Genomic DNA, 24,172 nt, shown 5'->3' on the forward strand with positions numbered 1-24,172 from the left:
TTTTGTACAAGGTTCGTTTGACATCAATTTATTTTATTTATTTATTTATTTATTTTTGGTCCGGTCGTGGGGCCTGAACTCTGGGCCTGGGCACTGTCCCTCAGCTCTTCAGCTCAAGGCTAGCGCTCTACCACTTGAGCTATAGCGCCACTTCTGGCTTTTTTTCTTATGTGGTGCTGGGGAATCGAACTCAGGGCCTCATGCATGGAAGGCAAACGCTTTACCACTGAGCCATCTTCCCAGCTCCTGACATCAATTTATTTAAATTTAAAGTGAGCCTGTTAATGAAAAATATTATGTAAACAATAGTGTAAAAGGTCTTCAGATATGGCACAAACACATATCAAGCCCCCTTGTACAGCACATGATAAGCCAGGTATAGACTGCATTTATTAAGGTTCCTTTGCTAAAGCATATCATGTGGGCAAAAGTCGAGGTGTGAAGAAATAAATTCTACTTCCTACAATGCAAAAAGATATGGAATTAGAGAAAAGAAGAATTACAAGCTCTTCTTTCTTTTCTTCTTCCTTCCTTCCTTCTTTCCTTTCTTCCTTCCCCCCACCTCTCTCTTTGATGTGCCAGTCTTGGGGCTTGAACTCAGGGCCAGGGCACTGTCTCTGGACTTTTTTTTTTTTTGGGTTCGGTCGTGGAGCTTGAACTCTGGGCTTGGGCGCTGTCCTTCAGCTCTTCAGCTCAAGGCTAGCGCTCTACCACTTAAGCCACAGTGCCACTTCAGGCTTTTTTTCTTTTTGCTTATGTGGTGCTGAGGAATCGAACCCAGGGCCTTAGGCATGCAAGGCAAGCGCTCTACCACTGAGCCACCTTCCCAGTCCCGTCTCTGGACTTTTTTTTTTTTGTCAGTCATGGGTCTTGAACTCAAGCATGGGCACTATCATTGAGCTCTTTTTGCCTTTTTTTTTTTTTTTTTAATTTTTGCCAGTCTTGGGGACTGAACTCAGGGCCTAGGCACTGTCCCTGAGCTTCTTTTGCTCAAGGCTAGCACTCTTATCACTTGAGCCACAGCACCACTTCAGACTTTTTCTGTTTATGTGGTACTGAGGAGTCAAAGCCAGGGCTTCCTGCATGCTAGGCAAGCCACTCTACCACTGAGCCACATTCCCAGCCCTTTTTTCTTTGCTTCTTTTTACTCAAGGCTAGTGTTCTTCCACATTGAGCCACAGCACCACTTCCAGTTTTCTGGTGGTTAACTGGAAAAAAGGGTCTCACAGGGGACTTTCCAGCCCAGGTAGGCTTTTATTTGTGATCCTCAGATCTGCCTTTAGAGTATCTAGGATTACAGGCATAAGCCACCAGTGCCTAGCTCTTCCCCCCTCCCCCGCCCCCCCCAGGCTAGAGCACTCTACCACTTGATCCATAACTCTACTTCCAGATTTTCTGGTGGTTAATTGGAGATAAGAGTTTCCTGATGGACTTTCCCACTTGGGCTAGCTTTAAACTGTGATCTTCAAATTTCAGCCTCCTAAGTTGCTTTACAGGCATGAGCCACCAACACCCAGCTTGTAGCCATTTTTATTATTTACTATGTTCATGTGTATGTGCCAGGGATTGAATTCAGGGCCTTGTGCTTCTCCCTTAATTTTCTTGGCTCACAATGGACACTCTACTACTTGAGTCATTCCTCCAATCAGCATCTTTTTTTTTTTTTAAAGCTTTTTTTTGGGGGGGGGTCCGATCATGGGGCCTGAACTCTGGGCCTGGGCGCTGTCCCTCAACTCTTCAGCTCAAGGCTAGCACCTACTATTTGAGCCACAGCGCCACTTCCAGCTTTTTTCTTATGTGGTGCTGAGGAATCAAACCTCAGGAATGCAAGGCAAGGCTCTAACACTGAGCCACCTTCCCAGCCCTCCAATCAGCATCTTGCTGGTTAATTGGAGATGGAATCTTGTGGACTTTTCTGTGTGGACTTTGAACTGAGATAGTCTAGGTCTCCACCCTCTGAGTGGCAAGGATTACAGGCTTGAGCCACTGGTGGCTAGTTAATCTACTTTTTTTTTCTGGTCCTGGGGCTTGAACTCAGGGTCTGGGCATTGTCCCTGAGGCTCTTTGCGCTAAAGACTAGCACTCTTTCACTTGAGCCACAGTGCCACTTCTGGCTTTTCTTTCTTTCTTTTCTTTTCTTTTTTTTTTTTTTTTTTTGGGTCCGGTCGAGGGGCCTGAACTCTGGGCCTGGGCGCTGTCCCTCAGCTCAAGGCTAGCACTCTACCACTTGAGCCACAGTGCCACTTCTGGCTTTTATTCTTTTTTGCTTATGTGGTGCTGAGGAATCGAACCCAGGGCCTCAGGCATGCAAGGCAAGCGCTCTACCACTGAGCCAACTTCCCAGCCCTCTTTCTTTCTTCCTTTCTTTCTTTTTTGCCAGTCCTGGGGCTTGTGCTCAGGGCTTGGGCATTGTATCTGAGCTTCTTTTGTTCAAGGCTAGCACTCTACCACTTAAGCCACAGCGCCACTTATGGCCTTTTCTGTTTATATGTTACTGAGGAACCAAACCCAGGGCTTCATGTATGCTTCGCAAGCACTCTACCACTAAGCCACCTTCCCAGCCCACTTTTGCCTTTTTCTAAGTAGCTTGTTGGAGATAAGAGTCTCATGGACTTTTGTGCCTGGGCTGGCTTCAAACCATGATCATCAGATCTCAGCCTCTTGAGTAGCTAGGATTACAGATGTGAGCTAACAGCACCCGACTTTACTCAAGTGATCCACAGAATTTAGCAAAAGCTTCTGAGCCCCAGTTTCCACATTTGTTGGGTGAGGAAATGAATTACACAGTCTTTGTTTTAGGTGTCAGTTTAGTGGAATTAAGGAATTCCAAGGCAGCTGATAAAGCATTATTTCAGGGTGTCTGTGGAGGTGCTTCTGGAGGGAAAAAAAAACTTGGCATTTGAATCAGTAAACCAAGGAAGATCCCCTTCATCCAATATCCAATGTGTGTGTGCGTGTGCGTGTGTGTGTGTGTGTGCTGGGAGAGGAAAGACTGCAAACTTGGCTGAAGGATTGAGAAAAAAAAACCACCAGAAAAGGCAAAGCAAAAGCAAAATTGCTTTCTTTGATGGACCTAAGGCACCTTTCTGCTGCCTTTGGACATCAGAACTCTAGGTTCTCTGGCTCTGATCTCCAGGACTTGCCCCAATGTCTTTCAACCTGAGACTGAATGGAGCCAAACTACCAGGCCCCTGCAGCCTCTATAGGGCACAATGTGAGATTCTCAACCTCTATAATCATGTGAGCCAGCTCCCTAATAAATCTTCTCATATATCCATGTCTGTATGTCCTATTTGCTTCTGTCTCTCTAGAGAACCCTTCCTAATACCCACAGTCTAATTCGTAATCCCATGATTGTTCAGAATCATGTCCCTTCTCTTCCTCACAAGTCCTAGTTCCACTCCACTGGCAGGTCTAGTTCTATATATACCTTTTAAGTCACTTGGTTCACAAGTGAGCTCACAGCCTCTTAGCCAAATACAGCCTCTTAGCTGACAAATGCAAACTACTACGTCTCTAATGAACTATTTGACCCCCGGGTCTTTTTGCACAACCGAAAAGGTGAAGTAAAAGAAGGCAGAACACAAATAAGAATCACAGTGAGCCTGCTGCAGGTGGCTCAGGCCTGTAATCCTAGCTACTCAGAGGCCGAGATCTGAGAACTGTGGTTCAAAGCCAGCCTGAGCAAGAAAGTCCATGAGACTCTTATTTATTTCCAATTAGCCACCAGAAAACCGGAAATTGGCACTGTGGCTCAAAGTGGTAGAGCACTAACCTTGAGCTGAAGGGCTCAGAGACAGCACCCAAGCCCAGAGTTCAAGCCCTATGACTTACAAGGGAAAAAAAAGAACCAATATGAACTGGTTCATGTATATAATCCTAGCTACTCAGGAGGCTTAGGTCTGAGGTTCACAGTTTGAAGCCAGCCTGGACAGAAAAGTTCTATGAGACCCTTATCTCCAATTAACCATGAAAAACACCAGACAGAAGTGGAGTTGTGGCTCAAGTAGGAGAGCCAGCCTTGAACAAAAAAGCTCAGTAATAGTGCCAAGGCCCTGAGTTCAAGCCCCAGGACACATAAAAGCCCTCCCTCAAACATCAGCAATGAAAAAAACAATTCTTTCAAGGAAGAACAAATATTTCCTGGTGCTTATAGCATGTTCAGCATTGGCACACATCTTTTCATGTTAGTTTTCCAATAGTGAAGCTAGTACAATGAGGAAACAGGCAAGAAGAGGTTAAGTGACTTACAACACACTTCTGCTTCCTATTCTATGTCATCTTGTTTCCTTTGTAAGACTTTGGGCTAGACATAAGTAGGATGGAGTTCAGACCCAAGCACTGTCAGTTAAGATATGGCTGAACAAAGGGAGGAAGGAAGTTATTTTAGGCAAAGGCAGCAGTACAAACAAAAGCTTAGAAATGGGTATAAGGCTGGTAGTAGGACAGTCTAGATTGGAAGGAATGAATATTTCTAAGTACAGATGACCTTTAATTACTGTGTTTGGTCTTTCTTTTCTCTTTTTAATTTTTAGTATACTGTTAATTTAGTGAAATATTTAAAGGCATAAAGCAACATTGCTTTTTATACTCTTACCTTTCATGAACATGCTGCAGATCTGAGCAAGCAAGGCAAGCAAAAGCTTGAGGCTCTGAGTTCAAGTCCTAATATCAGCAAAACCAACCAATCAACCAGATCTTTTAAAATGTCTACCAGGGATTGGGAATGTGGCTTTGTGGTTCTTGCCTTGCCTGAATGCATGTATGAAGCCCTGGGTTCAAGTCCTCAGTACCAAATAAACAGAAAAGGGGCTGGGAAGGTGGTTCAGTGGTAGAGTGCTTGCCTTGCATGCATGAAGCCCTGGGTTCGATTCCTCAGCACCACATAAGCAAAAAGAAAAAAGCTGGAAGTGGTGCTGTGGCTCAAGTGGTAGAGTGCTAGCCTTGAGCTGAAGAGCTGAGGGACAGCGCCCAGGCCCAGAGTTCAGGCCCCACGACCGGACCCCCCCCCAAAAAAAACAAAAACAAAAAAAACAAACAGAAAAAAGCCAAAAGTGGAGCTGTGGCTCAAGTGGTAGAGTGCCAGCCTTGAGCAAAAGAAGCTCATGGACAGTGCCTAAGTCCTGAGTTTAAGCCCCAAGACTGGCAAAAAAAAAGTCTCTATCAGCTAGGTGCTGGTGGCTTATACCTGTAATCCTAGATAGTTGTGAGGTTAAGATATGAGGATCACAGTTCAAAGCCAGTCCAGGCGGGGAAGTTTGTGAGATTTTTAGCTCCAGTTAACCACCAGAAAGCCAGAAGTGGCCCTGTGGCTAAAAGTGGTAGAGTAGCCGGGCGCTGGTGGCTCACGCCTGTAATCCTAGCTACTCAGGAGGCTGAGATCTGAGGATCGCGGTTCAAAGCCAGCCCGGGCAGGAGAGACCGTGAGACTCCTATCTCCAATAAACCACCAGAAAACCGGAAGTGGCGCTGTAGCTCAAGTGGTAGAGCGCTCGCCTTGAGCTGAAGAGCTGAGGGACAGCGCCCAGGCCCAGAGTTCAAGCCCCACGGCCGACAAAAAAAAAAATAAATAAATAAAAAAAATAAAAGTGGTAGAGTACTAGCCTCCAGCAAAGAGCATAGGGACAATACCCAACACCCAGGCCTTGCATTAAAAAAAAAAAATCTCTGTATCAAAGGCCAATTTGGAAAGATGTTAATTGAATTCATATGCGCAGGCTCAGCTTAGTTCTTTGTGGCTAGCAGTGACATGCGCATTACCATCTCTCCAGTGGAGATTGAGTATTTTTCAAAGTAAGGCCACCCTAGTGAAGCTGCAGTCTCTTGCCAGTTTAGCAATTAGCCCCATTCCAAATTTATCTTACTCTTTTCTAAGCAGTGGCCTAGACAAATTGGCTAAAAGATTAGGCCTTAATGGGCTTACAGGACTTCCTTCATTTGAAAACTGAGAGCAAAAGACCAGGTCATCATGGTAGAAGTGGCCTAAAATGAGAAAATAAATCATGGAAAATTCTCATTTAGTTGGTTTTATGCAGACCAGAGGATGGCACACTTGGGAAGCTGAGGCAGTAGGATGACCAAGCTTGAAGTCTGTATATAGCAGGGCTTTGTCTAAAAAACAAACAACATACAATAAGGAAAACAAGCCATCAAACCAGAGTTGTTAACAACCAAAATGCCCAAATTACCTGTTCTTGGCTTTTTCCCCATAGGGGCAATGTATTACTTCCACCACTAGATGGCAATCCTGTTTTAAAGCATATTTCCTGCAAGCACTAATAGTGTTCCAAATAACAGATTGAACTGTTTCCAACAGTTTAGGGGAGGGTAGAGTGGAGAGAGTCTTATATTTTCTTGTGTTAATCAATATGTGGAAAACTCTGAAGTTTCAGACGGTTTTTATGGGAATGTAAGTTGTTATCATCATTTCAGAGAGGAATTTGGCAGCAATGTTCAAGGTGTGAACTACAGCAAGAGGAGGTCTTGTAGCTGGGCACAGGTGGCTCATGCCTGTAATACTTGTTACTCAGGAGGCTGAGACCTGAGGATCACAGTTCACAGTCAGCTGAGCAGAAGGTCTGCAAGACTCTTATCTCCAATTAAACACACACACACCCCTACAGGTAGAGCTGCAGCTAAAGTGTTGTGCTCTAGCCTTCAGCACGAAAGCTCAGGGATAGTGCCCAAGATCAGAGTTTAAGCCCCAGGACTAGGAAAAAAAAAAAAAAGCTGGGCGCTGGTGGCTCACGCCTGTAATTCTAGCTACTCAGGAGGCTGAGATCTGAGGATCACAGTTCAAAGCCAGCCCAGGCAGGAAAGACTGTGAGACTCCTTTCTCCAATAAACTACCAGAAAACTGGAAGTGGCGCTGTAGCTCAAGTGGTAGTCTGCAGAAATAAAAGGTTTTTGTGTGTGTGTGTGTGTTTGTTTTTTTGTCAGTTCTGGGGCTTGAATTTGGGGCCAAGGTGCTGTCCTTGAGCCTCTTTATACTCCAAGGTTAGAGCTTTACCATTGAGCCATTTTTGAAGGGTTAATTGGTGATGAGTCTCACATGCCTTTTCTGCCTGGGATGGCTTTTAACTGTGATCTTCAGATCTCAGCCTCCTGAGTGGTTAGGATTACAGGCGTGAGCCATTGTGCCAGACTTTAAAACACTGTTAGTCTATGGGCTTGATACTGAAGAATGAGGGAATGCTGCAAAAAATTAAAATCAATGCACTGCTAGCAGCCCTGAGTTCAGTCTCTAGTACCACAAACAAACAAACAAAAACCAGACCCCAATGTACTATGTCTAGACGTGCTCAATCTGAATATAACTCAAAAACAATGTTAAGGATTAGGGATGTAGCTCAGTCAGTGGTAGAGGACTAGTCTAGAATGTAAGAAGCCCTGGGTTTGCTTATCAGTATTGCAAGAGGAAAAACAGGGGCTGGGAAGGTAGCTCAGTGGTAGAGTGCTTGCCTTGCATACATGAGGCCCTGAGTTTGATTCCTTAGCACCACATAAACAGAAAAAGCCAGAACTGTGCTGTGGCTCAAGTGGTAGAGCTCTTGAGCTAAAGAGCTGTGGGACAGTGCCCAGGCCCAGAGTTCAGGCCCCATGACTGGCCAAAAAAAAAAAAAAGAGGAAAAACAAAAGTGGGTATAAAGTAACTAAAAACTAAAAATGTAGAAAGTAAAACTTACCAAATTCATGCTGGTATCTTCCTCCAGGGGAGGGGAAAATGGGTTAGAGAAACAAACACAAGGGCTTTAATCTATAATGTTCTATTGACTTTATATGTATCACCTTATTATCAATCTACTGCTTCAGCAGAAAAGAAAAAACTCAAACCGTAACCCAGATGTCATTTTATGACTGGATCTTCACAAAAACATTCTTCAAGCCTGCCAACTGTTACTGCCAAGGCAATATGCAAAGGTTTTGTTCAATCAGGGGCATCTAACCAAAGAGATTCTTTCAAGTTCCCTTTCCATTATATTTAGACCTGCAGAAGTACATCTCTGCTTAACTTTCAGGCTTCTGGGGCCAGAATGGTCAGTTCTCTTACTTAGGACTGACTGGAAGAATATTTTTCTTGGGCTAGGAATGTGGCTTAGTGGTAGAGTGTTTGCCTAGCATGCATGAAGCCCTGGGTTTGATTCCTCAGTACCACATAAACAGAAAAAGCCATAAGTGCTCGCCTTGAGCCAAAGAAGCTCAGGGACAATGCACAGGCTCTGAGTTCAAGCCTCAGGATTGGCAAAAATATGTATTTTTTTCTTTAAGTATTGGCTCAAAACAACTTCAGTATTTGTTTAAAAATAGAAGTTCTAACTATTCCCTTGCTTTACTTTTCTATTTGTCGAGGGAGAAAAGAGTAGGTTATAATCAAATGTTTAATTGTTCAGGTGGAAAGCTGCAGTGATTAAAACAAATTACCCCTCTCTGCTTTTAAAGCTGGTAGGCAAATTGGTTACCTAGAAACACTGACTTTCAACTAATAGTTCTGCCTGTATTTACTAAAGTCAACACATGTGAAACTGAGTGTTACATGTTATCGAGTTTTCCTAGGATTAGGATAGGTTCATAGAGGTTAATGTTCTTGGATTGTTATAGGCTAGTAGCTCCCAAAAGAGGCCACGTCTAAAGGGAGGAAATATTGTAGGTGTTTTTGTTTTTCCGTTTTTAAAGAAACTGAAAACTGGTCTAAAGTGCCAGCTTCAAAGCTTTTGTTGGATGCTAGTTAAATGTGTTGAGTAGAATTGCATCAGTTTGTTTTTGCAGTGCTGGGGATGGAGCTGAGCCTGTGCATGCCAGTTAGTGTTCTATTGGAGCTAAATCCTCCAGCCTGAATTGCATCAGAAAATGAAATGCAGTTAGCTTTGTCTCAAAACTGGAGACCCCAAGGCTACATCTTGTTTTGCTGTGAGACAGTCTAAGAGCAACAGAAAAACAAAAAACCCTTAGAAAACCTCTTCTTATTGCAAACCTTTTCATGTCACTTGATTTTAATATGCCACTTAGAGGAAAATGTGATACTCAAAAACTACTTTCATATACTATTTTTTTTTTTTTCCCGGTAGTGAGGCTTGAACTCTAGGCCTGGGTGCTGTCCCAGAGCTCTTCAGGTCAAGGCACATGCTCTACTACTTGAGCCACAGCACCACTTCCGGCTTTTTGGTGGTTAATTGGAGATAAGTCTCATGGACTTTATGCCCTGGCTGGCTTTAACTGTGATCCTCAGATCTTAGCCTCCTGAGTAGCTAGACAGGCATGAGCCACCAGTGCCTAGCTCATATACTAATTCTTGACAAACAGACCCATTTACAAATCCTGATTTGGCTTTCTACTTCTATGCCTTCAATTGGTGAGATCTAGGAGTATCAGAATAGTTAGAAGATGGTGGGCCCTGGCTGAGTGGTCCCAGGAAGCCTACCGGGGATGTGGCTTCATCGCTGTACTGACCACATCTTCCTGGTCAGACTCCTCTGAGCGTCTCTCTTATGAAATTTTCTGAAGATTAATGTCTGAGGTAAATGCTTATTATTCCAATAGAACAGGATTAAAGTGAGACTAACAGCCCTTTATAGCCCAGGCTGGTCTAGAACTTGTGATTCTCCTACCTCAACTTCCAGAATGCTAAGATGACAGGAATGGACAACTGGTGCCTGGCTAGTCTTACTCTAATTTTTTTGTTGTTGTTGTTGGTTGTGGGACTTGAACTCTGGGCCTGAGCGCTGTTGCTGCACTCTTCAGCTAAAGGCGAATGCTCTACTACTTGAGCCACAGCACTACTTCTGGTTTTCCTGGTAGTTAATTGGAGATAAGAGTCTCAGGGACTTTCCTGCCCTGGCTGGCTTGGAAAGGTGATCTTCAGATCTCAGTCTCCTGAGTAGTTAGGATTACAGGTGTGAGCCATGGGTACCTGGCCTTACTATATTTTTGACTTGAAAAATTATGGACTTTAGGGACATATGCTACTTGAAAAAATATACACACAAATGCAGAAACGTATTGAGCAGATGCAGAAGTCCCTCAACTCTCCTGTCCTCCACTAACACTTGTCAGTGACCATGGTTGAGAACTTGCTGAGGATGCTTCACTTGCACTTACATAGATCTCAATAATCTATGGGGCCAATAGCAAAATTTAAAAACAAGTTAGAGGGAGGTGACACTGCTCAAAAAGAGATGTACTCACTACCTGACTTACATAACTGTAACCACTCTGTGCACCATCTTTACAATAAAAATTTTTGGTTCGGGCTGGGAAGGTAGCTCAGTGGTAGAGTGCATGCCTTGCATGCATGAGGCCCTGGGTTCGATTCCTCAGCACCACATAAACAGAAAAAGCCGGAAGTGGTGCTGTGGCTCTAGTGGTAGAGCGCTAGCCTTGAGCTAAAGAGCTGAGGGATAGGGCCCAGACCCAGAGTGCAGGCTCCATGACCGGCAAAAAAAAAAAAAAAATAAATAAAAAATTGTTTCATGCCCATAATCCTATTTAGGAGGTTGAGATTGGGAGGATCAAGGTTCCAGGCCAGCTGGAGACTCCAGAGTATGTGTGTTTAGGTTGTGAAGCTTGATCAGGCTCAGGGCCTGGGGGCTGTCCCTGAGGGTTTTTGCTCAAGGCTGGTACTTTACCACTTCAGCTATAACACTGATCTCAACTTCCTGCGTAGCTAGGATTACAGGCCTGACCCACAGGCAAGTGAGGAGACTATCTTAAAGATAAAAAACGGGCAGGGTGGTGTGTGCTTGTTGTCTCAGCTACGGTAGGAAGGCTAAAATAGAAGGATAGAGATCCGTATGTCTGGGCTACAAGCAAGACCCTATGATAAAAGTAAACAGCACAAATGGACTTAGCAGCAGAGCATCTGCTTAAGAAGCATGGGCCTGAGTTCAAACCATAGTACTGCCAAAAGAAACAGAAACACAAAGTACAGAGACTGGGTAGTACAGCTCAGTAAAACCCAGCATGTGTGATGCTCTGGGTTTGAAACCCAGCACCATCAAAAATAAAATAACGAAGTTCAAAAAAGTTCCAGGATTATACTTGTAATCCTAGCTACTGAGGAGGCTGAGGTCTGAGGATCGCGGTTCAAAGCCAGCCAGGGCAGGAAAGTCCATGAGACTCTTATCACCAGAAAACTGGAAGTGGCACTGTGGCTCAAATGGTAGAGTGCTCCTCTTGAACTAAAGAGCTGAAGGATAGCACCCGGCCCAGAGTTCAAGACCCGTGACTGACCAAAACACAAAAGAAGAACAAAAACCAAAAAACATATATTTCAATAAGACCAAAGCCTCATTATTCATCTTTTCTTATAATAATGAAAAAGTGATGTATCAGTCTACCTTTTAAAAGTTAGCAACTATCATGCAAATGGATCTGGACTTACTTTGTGAAACAGAAGGCTCTTTCCCAGGGGGGTGTTTTTACTTGTTTCCCAAACCCAGGATAACTAAGAACTTTTATTACATATCAAACACAAGAAAAAAATAATTATTTTATTAGTGGTCCTTAGAGATGAAAAATTCCATGAGTGATAAACCTTTTCCATGTACGTATCTATTGACTAGCACCAGAAACAGCAACTGAACCCCCTGTGATGATTTTCACATTGGCCCTCACTACTTCTGGTAAGCAAAGGGTGGGATACTGCCAATGATGTTACTTCCAGAAAGCAATGTTTACTCCAGGCTAATCATATATGCATGTAGTTAGTGTTAAAACTAAATTTAGCTTACTAACTGCAACAATATGGAACCCCAAAATGCAAAACCTATTTTAGAAAATGGTGTTGGCAGTGTTGATCAGCTGATGAGTTTTCCCTTTATACACACTCCAGAGGTGCATAGCTCCTTCTCGGCCTGAGAGCCCTGGGAAAATGCTTGGCACAACAAGCCTCATTGCCTCCCAATCTCAATTCAAAGCCTGGGCATCCGGCCAAGAACATAATAGTCTTCAAGGAAGTAACTGCCAATCCTGCTTGCCCCCTTTTCAGGTAAGTAATAGTCAGAGGTAGCATGGCTACCTCTAGTATTACATGCACTGACTTTTGGCTCTTAAAATCTAGGCTTCTGTAGCTTTTCAACCTTTTCAGTGAAATTCAACGAATTAATACTTCTGCTGTGTCAATGTAGCTTTCAAATTCAGTAGCACCTCTATTTTCAGAACACAATGAACTGCAATCTATCTCTTGAAGCAGTGAGAAAGTACTAAATACTTCTAAGTAATGTCCTGCCTCCTAATCTGGTTTCTGAATAGTTTGGCTCATTTCCTTCTCTGCATATTCTTCTAGGCGAAGAAGCCACTTGATCCAGTACTGGGAACATAGCTCTGTATCCATGAAATGTGGATGGGCAGGGGATCCATCTTTGTAGGCCACCACAATTAAGCCACACTGAACCTAGAAAGAAACACAGGGCGATTCCAATATAGAAATAGTATATCTAGAGTGTAGGTTCATTTCTTTCATGCTCCAGAGCAAATAAGCTCAGGACTAAACAATCTACAATAATATCTCCAAATTCAATTTTTCAGGTTGGTTGATAAAAGACTATACTGGGACATATGAGAATACAAAGATGACAGATAAAACAATGAAGAATGTTCTGTGCTCATTAAGGAGCTATTAAAAAAAGCAGCACAGGAAGAGAGGACAAAAAAAGAAGAACAAGGAACAGAGTCAGCAGTTGGATAAAAATAGAGTAAAAACCATAAAGAGTTATATAGCTGTAAGTAAGTATTAAGTAAAGCAAACAGTCTTCTGACCTGAAAACTGTAGTTGGCATCATGATTTATGGCACCCATGTATGCCACAACTTGTAGTGGGTTGTCATACGTGTTTCGGATAAATGGCTTTGGCTTTTCTGATGTCTTCCAATCAATCACACACAGCTTGCCCCTAAAGAAAAACCAAAGGAAGTCTTTGTAGGTAACATTTCAAACTGAAAAACTCTACTAGGGTAATTCTCCTTTTTATGCATTGTTTAGTTCTAGTCACTCAATGACAGCTACTTCTATTTTCCACTTTCCAAATGGGCTTTACTTAGGATTAGTGCAGAAAGCCTTCATTGAGGAACAAGTGCTTTTCCAGTATGCATGAGGCTCAGACTTGTACCCATAGCAACACACACACACACACACACACACACACACACACACACACACACACACACACACACACACACACACACACACACACACACACACACACACACACACACACACACACACACGAAAAACAAAGGAAGAAAGGAAGAAAAAAGAAGGGAGAGAGGGAGAGGTGCGATGCTGTTTTCCTTCTGATCCCTTCCTCAGGTAGGTAATGAGCCAATGAGGGGTGTTATGATGGAAAATACTTTCCAAAGTATACCTTTAAAAATGTCAAATATGGGAATGTGGGGAGATAACTTTTCTGCAGTTCAAATTTCTAAATTTTCTGAAAATTAACTAGGATTTCTTGGGCACCCTTTAACAACTGTCATGAATTGAAATTACACCTATCATCATTTTGGTTGATTTTGATTTTTGTTTTATTTTGGTTGTCCTAGTGGCTTGAACTCAGGGTCTAGGCGCTGCCCATGAGCAATTTTGCCTACCAGGGCTGGCTTTGCATTACCATTCTAAGATCTCAGCTTCTTGAGTAGCTTGGATTACAGGCATAAGCCATCAGTGCCTGGCTTTGTCTTGGTTGATTTTTCTTTTCTTCTTCTTTTTTTTTTGTGGGTCGTGGGGCTTGAACTCTGGGCCTGGGCACTATCCTTCAGCTCTTCAGCTCAAGGCCAGTGCTTTACCACTTGAGCCACAGCACCACTTCTGGTTTTCTGAGCGGTTTACTGGAATTTCCTGTTTGGGCTGGCTTTGAACCACAATCCTCAGATCTCAGCTTCCTGAGTATCTAGGATTACAGAGCCACCAAAGCCCAGCTTTGGTTGATTTTCCTATCAACTATCAGAAGCTCACTATCAGCAGCAAAGTCTCCATCATGAAGGATTATACATTATGTCACTCAAAAAGTTCTTTTGCTGCAGGCACTGGTGGCTCATGTCTATAACATATTCATGAAGCTGAAATTTGAGAATTTTGGTTTGGCGCCAGCCTTGGCAGATAAATCCAGACTCCAGTTTCTAAATAACCACAGAGGTGGGTCAACTGGTAGAGCATCAGCTGTTAGTGGGAGTGAGAATCTAAGGCCCTGGTTCAAGCTGCAGTACCTATTAAAAAAAAAAAAAAAAAAAAAAACTACCACCACCACCACAACCAGAAAACCCTCTTCCTCAAAAATCAAAGGCTCAGCCGGGACTTGGCTCACGCCTGTAATCCTAGCTACTCAGGAGGCTGAGATCTGAGGATTGTGGTTCAAAGCCAGCCCGAGCAGGAAAGTCCGTGAAACTCTTATCTCCAATAAACCACTAGAAAACTGGAAGTGTGCAGTAGAGCTCTAGCCTTGAACTGAAGAGCCCTTGAACTGAAGAGCACAGGGACAGCGCCCAGGCCCAGAGTTCAAGCCTCACAACCGACCAAAAAAAAAAAAAAAAAAAAAAAAAGAGAAGATGCTCTTTCCTACTTCCTGCATTCCAGTAGGGTCTTATACTTGCCAACTGTAGACATCAAAGGGATTGGAGGGCAATATAGAGAAACCTAGAGGACAGTGTGCGGAGTTAAACAACCTAGGCACAGAAATATCAATACTTCATGATGTCTCTCTCTCTCTTTTTGTCATTGTGGGGCTTGAACTCTGGGCCTGGGTGCTGTCTCTCAGCTCTTCAGCTCAAGGGTAGTGCTCTACCACTTGAGCTGGTGGTTTATTGGAGATAGAGAGTCTCACAGACTTTCCTGTCCAGGCTGGCTTTGAACTGCAATCCTCAGATCTCAGCCTTCTTAGTAGCTAGGATTACAGGTGTGAGCCACTAGTGCTTGGCTATGATGTCTCTTATATTCAGAACATAAAGTGAAGCTGGGCGCTGGTGGCTCACGCCTGTAATCCTAGATACTCAGGAGGCTGAGATCTGAGGATCGCGGTTCAAAGCCGGCCCGGGCAGGAAAGACCGTGAGACTTCTATCTCCAATAAACCACCAGAAGAAAACCGCAAGTGGCACTGTAGCTCAAGTGGTAGAGCGCTCGCCTTGAGCTGAAGAGCTTAGGGACAGCACTCAGGCCCAGAGTTCAAGCCCCCCCCCCCCCAAAAAAAAAAAAAGAAAGTGAAAATAGAAGAGTAGAATAGTGGTTACCAGAGGCTGGAGACAAAGTGAGGGAAGGGAAGAGATACCTTTCAAAAGGCAGGAGGAATTTAAGTTTTAGTAATCTTAAATTACTAAGTTGTATGGTGACTATAGTTAGTAACAAGGTATTATAGATTTAAGTTACTAAGAGAATAAAAATTAACACTACAAAAAATGGTGAGGTGACAGATGTTAATATATAATATATATATAAACATATTAGCTGGGTGCTGGTGGTTCATGCTCATGCCTGTAATCCTAGCTACTCAGGAGGCTGAGATCTGAGGATTGTGGTTCAAAGCCAGTCCAGGCAGGAAAGACCATGAAACTCGTATTGCCTCCCCCTCTCCCCCCAAAAAAAACCCCACCAGAAAACCAGAAGTGGTAATGTGGCTCAAGAGCTAAAGAGCTTTTGATGTTAGGGAAATGAACCCTAAGATAGGTATTCAAATGTTTTTTTCTTTCATGCAATTGTTTCTAACACATTTATAAGATATTTCTTTGTTGTTTTGTATGTCCCTCCCCCACAGTACAACCCCTGCTTTCACTGTATATGATGTTGGTATAAATTGTGGAGGGGAAGGGAAAAAACAAATCGTTTAAATAGGGATACAGGTAGACCCATTGCAACTATGAGATGTACAAGTTGTTATGTCGAAAAAGAACTTAACAACTTTGGGGGGGGGGAGGATTGGGTAGGTGGCTGGGGAGGAGGATGGGAAGGGATGGGAAGGGGAAACAAAGGAGGAGGCTACAATACTTGATAAGAAATGTACTCATTATCTTGCCCATGAATTGTAACCCCTCTGTACAGTATTTTCACAATTAAAAAAAAAAAGAAGAAAAAAAGAGCTAAAGAGCTGAGGAGAGTGCTCAGACCCAGAGTTCAAAAACAAAAACAAAAAAACCCAAAATCCACAAAAAAGTATTATGCTCCATATATGTAACTATAATTACTATTTGTCAATCAGGAACTTAAAAAAGTATCTTGGAGAATAAGGCTACATTAAAATTGAAATAAGGCAATTATAAGTCATGGATAGATGGACTACATAGTTCCCTTGGCTAAAGGGCAGCCAAACAGGCTATTTTTCCAGATACAAGGTAGCTATGCTTCAAAACTGTAGGTATTTTCTTTTCTTTTTTTTTGGGTCCGGTCGTGGGACCTGAACTCTGGGCCTGGGCGCTGTCCCTCAGCTCTTCAGCTCAAGGCTAGCGCTCTACCACTTGAGCCACAGCACCACTTCCGGCTTTTTTCTTTTTGCTTATGTGGTGCTGAGGAATTGAACCCAGGGCCTCGAGCATGCAAGGCAAGCACTCTACCACTGAGCCACCTTCCCAGCCCCAAAACTGTAGGTATTTTCAAGTCTCTATACTAATGAGTACTGTCGATTTGTGTGTGATTGAATCTCTCTGTGTGTGTACACTCAAGTTTGAGGATGAATATGAGGCTAGAGATCAAACCCAGAGCCTTGTGTGTACTAAGCACATATCATCACTAAGATATAACCCTAGCCCTGGCAATCTTTTCTTTCTTTTTTTGGGGGAGGGTGTGTGTGTGTGGGGTCAGTCCTAGGGCTTGAACTTAGGGCCTGGGCACTGTGTCTGGGCTTCTTTTGCTCAAGGCTAGCACTCTACCACTTTGAGCTACAGCACTACTTCCAGCTTTTTCTGTTTATGTGGTATCCAGGAATCAAACACAGTGCTTCAAGGATGCTAGGCAAGCACTTTATCACTAAGCCACATTCCCAGCCCCCTCTACCCTTTTTTAGCTTAAATTTTAACTAGAGCTCCAAGGGTTACACAAAGTCTTTTTTCCTTATCCTGTTGTTATTGCTCACATGCTTTCTGTGGAACAGGGGTTATCTATCAGGCTAGAGTTACCCATGAAATCTGGAGTAACTGGGAAAAACAGTAACAGCAGAAATTTAAAATCTGCAGGAAGCTTTAGTAAGTTTAGAGTTCTTATCATATCAAACACTCCAAGAAAGCCAGGAAGAGAGTTGATTTTCAAGGCTAATGGACAATGGTATGATCTTTAAGAAAACAGGAAAAATAACCAACCAACAACCCGAGAAAAAGGGAATGAAAATGAAGAACTTGAACTGGCTTTTAATGCTGGTATCTTTCTTGAGGAAAGGGGAAGATAGGCCATGCTAAGTATGTTGAAAAGTATACTTTTTCTTCACCAGGAATTATGTGGCTTTCCCCCAGGCCTGTCCTTACCTTCACCAGATTCCCAATTATTTTACCTAGAGTATATAGGTTTCACTTTTTTTCCCCCTGGTCTTGGGGCTTGAACTCAGGGCCTGGGCTCTGTCCCTGAGCCTCTCTGTGCTCAAGACTAGTGCTCTACCACTTGAGCCATAGTTCCACTTCTGGCTTTTTCTGAGTAATTTTTGGATTTAAGAGTCTCACGGACTTTCCTGCCTGGCTGGCTTTGAACCATGATCATCAAATCTCAGCCTCCTGAGTCGCTAGTATTACAGGCATGAGGCACTAGCGCCCACGTACAGGTTTCACTTTCAAGAGGCAGTGCCTATACATAGTTCCTGTACATACGTTGAAACAGGGATTATGAAAAAAAGTGTCTGAACCAGGCACCATCTGTCCCAGCTGCCATTAATTCACAGCCATACTATGATGGAAACAAACTCATACTTACTGATACTCAGCCACACAGTCCAGCAGACCAACATACTTTAAGGTCTCATGTTGAACAGCACTTTCAAGAGCGAGTACGCCACTAATATCTTTCAAGATATGCCGGACACTTTCAATATAACCACATTGGAGATTTCCATCTCTCTCTTTTAAGTTCCCTTGGGGTGAAAGTATGCTTTCCAAGGCTTCATGGAACTGTTTCCCTTGTAAAAAGTTGTCTGAAAAGAAAGTCAAGGAAAAATAAAAAAAGAAGAAAAGCCAAACCTAATTCTAAAAACCAAATGCTCTAAAAAAGGAACAAAATTAAACTTAAGACAAATATTACCTTTAAGTATTAACTTTTTTTTTTTTTGCCAGTCCTGGAGCTTGAACTCAAGAGCCTGGGCACTCTTTCTGGGCTTCTTTTTGCTCTAGACTAGCACTCTACCACTTGAACCACAGTACTACTTCTGGCCTTTTCTGTTTAAGTGTACTAAGGAATGAACCCAGGGCTACATGTATGCTAGGCAAACTCTATACCACTCAAGTGGCAACTCTTCAGACACCAAATTTTAGTTTTGGTTGTTTTTTTTTTTTGTTGGTCATGGGGCTTGAACTCAGGGCCTGGGCACTGTCCCTGAGCTTTTTTGCTCAAAGCTAGCACTCTACCACTTTAAGCCATAATGCCACTTCCATTTTTTTTCCCCCTCACCTCCTCTATCACTAGGAATTGAATCCAGGGCCATTTGCATGCTAGGCAAGCTATATACCACTAAATTATATCCCTAGCACCTTTTTAGTTTGCATGTTTTGAGACTAGCTCTCACTTTGTAGCTATGCTGTCTTGAACTCTCCATCTTCCTATTTCAGGCTCCAGGGTTTTGAGATAGCAGGCATAAGCCACCATGCCTGGCAAATTTCAGCTTCTTCTGAAAACTTTGAAAAACTAAAGGGATTAGAATAGTTTTTAAGTGAAATGTTCAAAAATGAAGTATTTCTAATAACATTAGGCTAAAGCTAGAACTGAAGCCCTGGGGGTCTATTGGACCACATCTATAGCACTATTTTTTTTTTTTTTTGGTCGGTTGTGGGGCTTGAACTCTGGGCCTGGGCGCTGTCCCTCAGCTCTTCAACTCACAGCTAGTGCTCTACCACTTGAGCCACAGGATCACTTCTGGCCTTTTCTAATGTGGTGCTGAGGATCAAACCTCATGCATGCAAGGCAAGCATTCTACCACTGAGCCACCTTCCCAGCCCAGACTAAGGAGCTGTAATAAAAATCATTAAAAATTAAAATTAAGGGAACTATGCTTGTTTAGTACTTTTTAACAACCAAAACTTAATTATGAACATAAGGGAATCCTACAAACAGGATTAGTGACAGGAAAGGAATGAAAATCAAGGTACACACAAATTAAAAATAACTGAATTTGTACTGTTGTCCTTTTTTTTTTTCAGTGCTGGAATATACTGAAACAATTCCTACATCCTGGATTATTTTTTTCTTTATATACTTATAAATTAAGAAAAGAGAACACAAATAGATTTAATAAACACAAGAAATAATATATATTCACTTGACTGTTGAAGGAGAGAAAGCAGGAACCTTAGGCTAACTAGTGGCCCTCATGCACTAAAACACTATTTAATTTTAAAACTACCCAGCCAGGGGCTGGGAAGGCGGCTCAGTGGTAGAGCGCTTGCCTTGCATGCAGGAGGCCTGGGTTCGATTCCCCAGTACCACATAAGCAAAAAGAAAAAAAGCTGGAAGTGATGCTGTGGCTCAAGTGGTAGAGTGCTAGCCTTGAGCTTTAGAGCTCCCAGGCCCAGAATTTAGGCCCCACGACCGGACCCCCCCACCAAAAAAAAAATTAAATTAAAAAAAACTACCCAGCAAGATAAAAACCATTATTCATATTTTAATGAATGAGGCCCTTCTAACTTACTTGGTAATACTGATTTGCCCAAAAGCAAAAGGCTGGGTGGGTCAGCACCCTGGAAATGTCTTTTCTTTCCAATTGACCACACTGTAGAACAAGGGAGTCAAACTCAGAGCCCACCTTTTGCCACATATAGGAATAGAATAAGATATATTCATATTGGGAGAATGGGAGGTGGACAATTTTATTCAATGAGGCAATATCATGTTAAACCACCTTGTATTTGTTAAGTATTTCTCATAAAGACTTTGAAAGGTCAGTTCTACCACTAACAAAAAAATGGAACTGATTCTGAGAAAATACTTTGAGAGTTAAAAGGAACTCAGCCGGGCACCAGTAGCTTACGCCTGTAATCCTAGCTACTCACGAGGCTGAGGTCTGAGGATCATGGTTCAAAGCCAGCCTGGGCAGGAAAGTCCATGAGACTCTCATCTCCAATAAACCACCAGAAAACCGGAAGTGGCGCTACTGCTCAAGTTCAAGCACTGAGACCAACAACAATAAAAAAAAGGAACTCAATTCAGGACGTTAATTATTCTACTCCACATATACTTGGCTCAGTTGAGATTATTTGCATAAGAAAGGCACATAAGGACTTTAAGACTGGTAGGATTAAAACCTAGAGAAGAAATCTAGTGCTCACCCGAGTCTGAAATAGAGTACAAACATGTTAAAAACAGGAAGGGCTGGGTATGCAACTCAGAGGTTGAGTGCTTGCTTAGCATGCATGAAGCACTTGTTCCCATCCCCAAGACCACAAAAAAGGAAAGAAAAAAAAGGAAGAAAAAGGAAAACAAAAAGCCTTCTATCTACTGCTATACAAATAGAAAATTAATTCCTTGCTGCAGACCTACCTAAATCCTGGTTAGATTCTTCACATATATGTGACCATAAACATAGAAATCTAAATTTCAGGATCTTTTACAATCTAGGGCTCAAAACATTAAACATGTTTCAATTTACTAAAAGCAAATGATTTAAGAGCTGCTGCTGGCTTTGAACTGTGATCCTCAAATCTCAGCTTCCTGAGTAGCTAGGATTACAGGAATTAGTCACTGGTACCTTAATTTCTTAATATTATTAGTGACAACCATCTAACTGCTCTCTAAGCAGGCAACATAAAAATCTTAATGGCTGGGAAGGTGGCTCAATGGTAGAGTGCTTGCCTTGAGTGCATGAGGCCCTGGGTTTGATTCCTCAGCACCACATAATCAGAAAAAGCCAGAATTTGGTGTTGTGGCTCAAGTGGTAGAGTGCTAGCCTTGACCTGAAGAGCTGAGGGATAGCACCCAAGCCAAGTTCAAGCTACATGACCACCAACAAAAAAAACAAACCTTTAAATGACTTTCTTGCCAGTCCTGGGGCTTGAACCTAGGCCTGGACACTGTCCCTAGCTTCTTTTGCTCAAGGCTAGCACTCTACCACTTGAGCCACAGGTCCATGTCCAGCTCATTCTGTTTATGTGGTACTGAGGAATGGAACCCAGGGCTTCATGCATGCTAGGCAAACACTCTACCACTAAGCCACATTACCAGCTGTGCTTTTAATTTTTTTTCTTTTTTTTTATTGTGAAAATACTGTACAGAGGGATTATACTTACATGGGCAAGTGTGCTTTTAATTTTTTAATGAATGCTCTGTTTTGGTACTGTTTACAATAAGTCTATTTTTTTTGTTTTGTTATTTTTGAGACAGAGTTTCACTAAGTAAGGCAAATTTCAGATCCTCCTGTCTGAGTACAGAAATTATAGGCAAGCACCACCATTGTTCTTCAAATCTCATGCATAAAATTACTTGATCTCTGTACTTTAGTATCACCTATGAGGATAATCATATTTGTTTCAGAATATTTTCATGAGGATTAAGCAAGTTGATAAACATGAAGTGCTATTTAATGCTAATTAGTTGACAGTAGTTTCTCACTAGTTTACCTTTTAAAGCTTTACTCCTAGTAATGCTCTATGATTTAGAAAATAAGTATACAGCCGGGTGCTGGTGGCTCACGCCTGTAATCCTAGCTACTCAGGAGGCTGAGATCTGAGGATGGCAGTTCAAAGCCAGCCCGGGCAAGAAAGAACCCTGAGACTCCAATCTCCAATAAACCACCAGAAAACCGGAAGTGGCGCTGTAGCTCAAGTGGTAGAGTGCTTGCCTTGAGCTGAAGAGCTGAGGGACAACGCCCAGGCCCAGAGTTCAAGCCCCACGACCGACAAAAAAAAAAAAAAGAAAATAGGCATACATAACCAGAATTAAGAGAATTACTTGAAGTATATTCTGCAAATCCATCTTCTCCCAGTTCCAGAATCATCCGCTTTTTCCACCTCTCCAAAAAGAAAATCTGTTCTGATGTCATGGTTTGCTGAAGTACACGGGTCACACTTGGTATTGCCTTCCTTTGTAAAGGAATTTTCAAAGGAATTGAAGAATCACGCTTATTTGGCTTTTCACTTCTCTCTGTATTGAAGAGAGGAAACCAGTTTTGTGGAACTTTTGCCTCCTCTTTTGGTTTTGGAGGCTTATGTTTAGTCACAGGTCCATAGAGTAAAGCATCTTCCTCCAACAGTGATTCTGGGGTCTGGGCCAGGCCTCCAAATGACAAGACAGACTTGACTAATCGAGAATATTTTGCTTGGTCCACATCTTCATAAGGATTTTTTTTCTTCCTGACATATGAATAAGAGGAAGTAGAGAAATCCACAAAAGTGCCTTGTCTTACAGTAAAACTCTTTGAACTTCTGAGCTGCTTACAAATGGTCTGAAATGCCTTCATCATCATTTTTTTTTTCACTTTTCTCAAAAGTTTGCAAGATAGAGATCCTTTTAGATTTTGTATTCCTATTCAAAGAGAAAGGGGGTGTTAGGTAAATTGAAAGCTGCATGAGCATGGAATTGTAGATCAAAATTGTATTCAAAAGTATGAAGAAAAAGCCGAAAGTGGTGCTGTGGCTCAAGTGGTAGAGCGCTAGCCTTGAGCTGAAGAGCTGAGGGACAGCGCCCAGGACCAGAGTTCAGGCCCCATGACCGGACCCCCCCCCCAAAAAAAAAAAGTATGAAGGAATGTAGCACCTGCCTAGCAAGGCCTTGAGTTCACTCCAGTATGGCAAAAAAAAAAAAAAAAAAAAAAAGGGAATTTAGAAGGATATTCATTAATAGATAGCTTGGGGCAAGACTCTCCCAATCTAGTGTTTTTATTTTTGCCAGTCCAGGGGCTTGAACTAAGGGCCTGGGCACTTTACCTGGGCTTCTTTTTGTATTTTTTTGCCTGTCCTGGGGCATAAGCTCACAGCATGGACACTGTCCCTGAGCTTCTTTTGCTCAAGGCTATCACTCTACACTTGAGCCACAGGGCCACTCCAGGCCGTCTATGTGATACTGAAGAATCGAACCCAGGGCTTTGTGCATGTTAGGCAAGCACTGTACCTCTAACACATGAGCCACAGCGCCACTTCCGGTTTTCTGGTGGTTTATTGGAGATAAGATTCTCAGATCTTCGGGCTGGCTTTGAACTGTGATCCTCAGATCTCAGCCTCCTGAGATGCTAGGATTACAGGCGTGAGCCATCAGCGCCCGGCCTCTCTCAATCCTTAAATTGAAGAAATGTGATGCTCGAACACAGTAAAACTGAAGGAGCTCGTTTTGCAGATAGGCGTGCTCCCCTAGCCCCACCCCTCTAATCCAACACTCCTACACTGAGACAGTAGCAGGATCCTGAGTTCAAAACCAGCCCGGTCAGTGCGGTTGTGGGGTGCGCCCGCGCGCACCTCGGTTAGGGACATATCTCGCTTGGCCTCGCCCTTCTCCAGGGCGTGCACCGTTGGGACCGCGCTTTACAGACACGGAACTGGAGCCTGTGGAGGGTCTGTTACTTGAGGCAGGTCGGGGAGGATAAACGGTCAGCGAGATCCACCATGGTGATCCCCGAGGAGCGCACACCGCACTGCCAAGACGAGGACCTAACGACACGGACAGGACGGGGAAGGCACCTCGTGAGGGAGCTTGGATAAGGAAGAAACAGACACCTAGGCTACCGCAGCAGTTTGTACCTGAGATGCCACACCGTTTGGCCAAAAACCGCGGTCGCCAACAGCTTCTGGGGACCGGAACTTTGTCGTTCCCGCGCTTTCCCCACGAGCCAGGCCACGCCCCCAGACAACGCAGTCCCAGCATGCACGGCGACACTCGCGCCCCACCCTCTGAGCCCCTGGCTCACCAGCTCCGAGAAGCTTTTGGTGCGGAGTCTCTGCCTTCAGGCGGAAGCGCGGGCGTCTCCAAATCTCGTGTGCTTGTTCTCACGAGATCTTGCTACGTCACTGCTCGTCGCCATCTTGGGCTTGGGCTGAGCAAATAAATTTCCACCGCGCTGGCGAGCGCGCTCTTTTTTTC

At 43.2% G+C, this 24,172-nt stretch overlaps 1 protein-coding gene across 2 annotated transcripts; it reads right to left on the reverse strand.

The window, feature by feature from the left end:
- Window positions 1-11,472: 11,472 nt before the first annotated feature.
- Mgme1 (mitochondrial genome maintenance exonuclease 1) lies at window positions 11,473-24,144 on the reverse strand. Of its 2 annotated transcripts, none has more exons than XM_070006696.1 (5): window positions 24,000-24,144; window positions 22,052-22,624; window positions 17,873-18,089; window positions 12,754-12,886; window positions 11,473-12,388 (listed from the first exon to the last, which is right to left on the reverse strand). In XM_070006696.1, the coding sequence occupies exons 2-5, from the start codon at window positions 22,563-22,565 to the stop codon at window positions 12,227-12,229; spliced, it is 1,026 nt and encodes a 341-aa protein (XP_069862797.1). In that variant the 5' UTR covers window positions 22,566-22,624; window positions 24,000-24,144; the 3' UTR covers window positions 11,473-12,226. The 2 variants fall into 2 exon arrangements, with proteins under 2 accessions (XP_069862797.1, XP_069862796.1); XM_070006695.1 differs by lacking the exon at window positions 24,000-24,144 and adding an exon at window positions 23,833-23,958.
- Between the last annotated feature and the right edge of the window lie 28 nt (window positions 24,145-24,172).

This window comes from Dipodomys merriami, unplaced genomic scaffold (assembly GCF_024711535.1).
Source record: "Dipodomys merriami isolate MVZ:Mamm:240054 unplaced genomic scaffold, mDipMer1.0.p SCAF_7, whole genome shotgun sequence".
Classification (NCBI taxonomy): domain Eukaryota; kingdom Metazoa; phylum Chordata; class Mammalia; order Rodentia; family Heteromyidae; genus Dipodomys; species Dipodomys merriami.

Bases quoted from the DNA above. Each gene is read 5' to 3' on its own strand.
- Mgme1 (XM_070006695.1), bottom strand. From the start codon at position 23,956: ATGCTGGGACTGCGTTGTCTGGGGGCGTGGCCTGGCTCGTGGGGAAAG. The intron at 22,625-23,832 runs GTACAAACTGCT...CTCTTTGAATAG, and splicing joins CAAACGGTGTGGCATCTCAG to GAATACAAAATCTAAAAGGA. The intron at 18,090-22,051 runs GTAATTCTCTTA...CTTTCTTTTCAG, and splicing joins ATTTGCAGAATATACTTCAA to ACAACTTTTTACAAGGGAAA.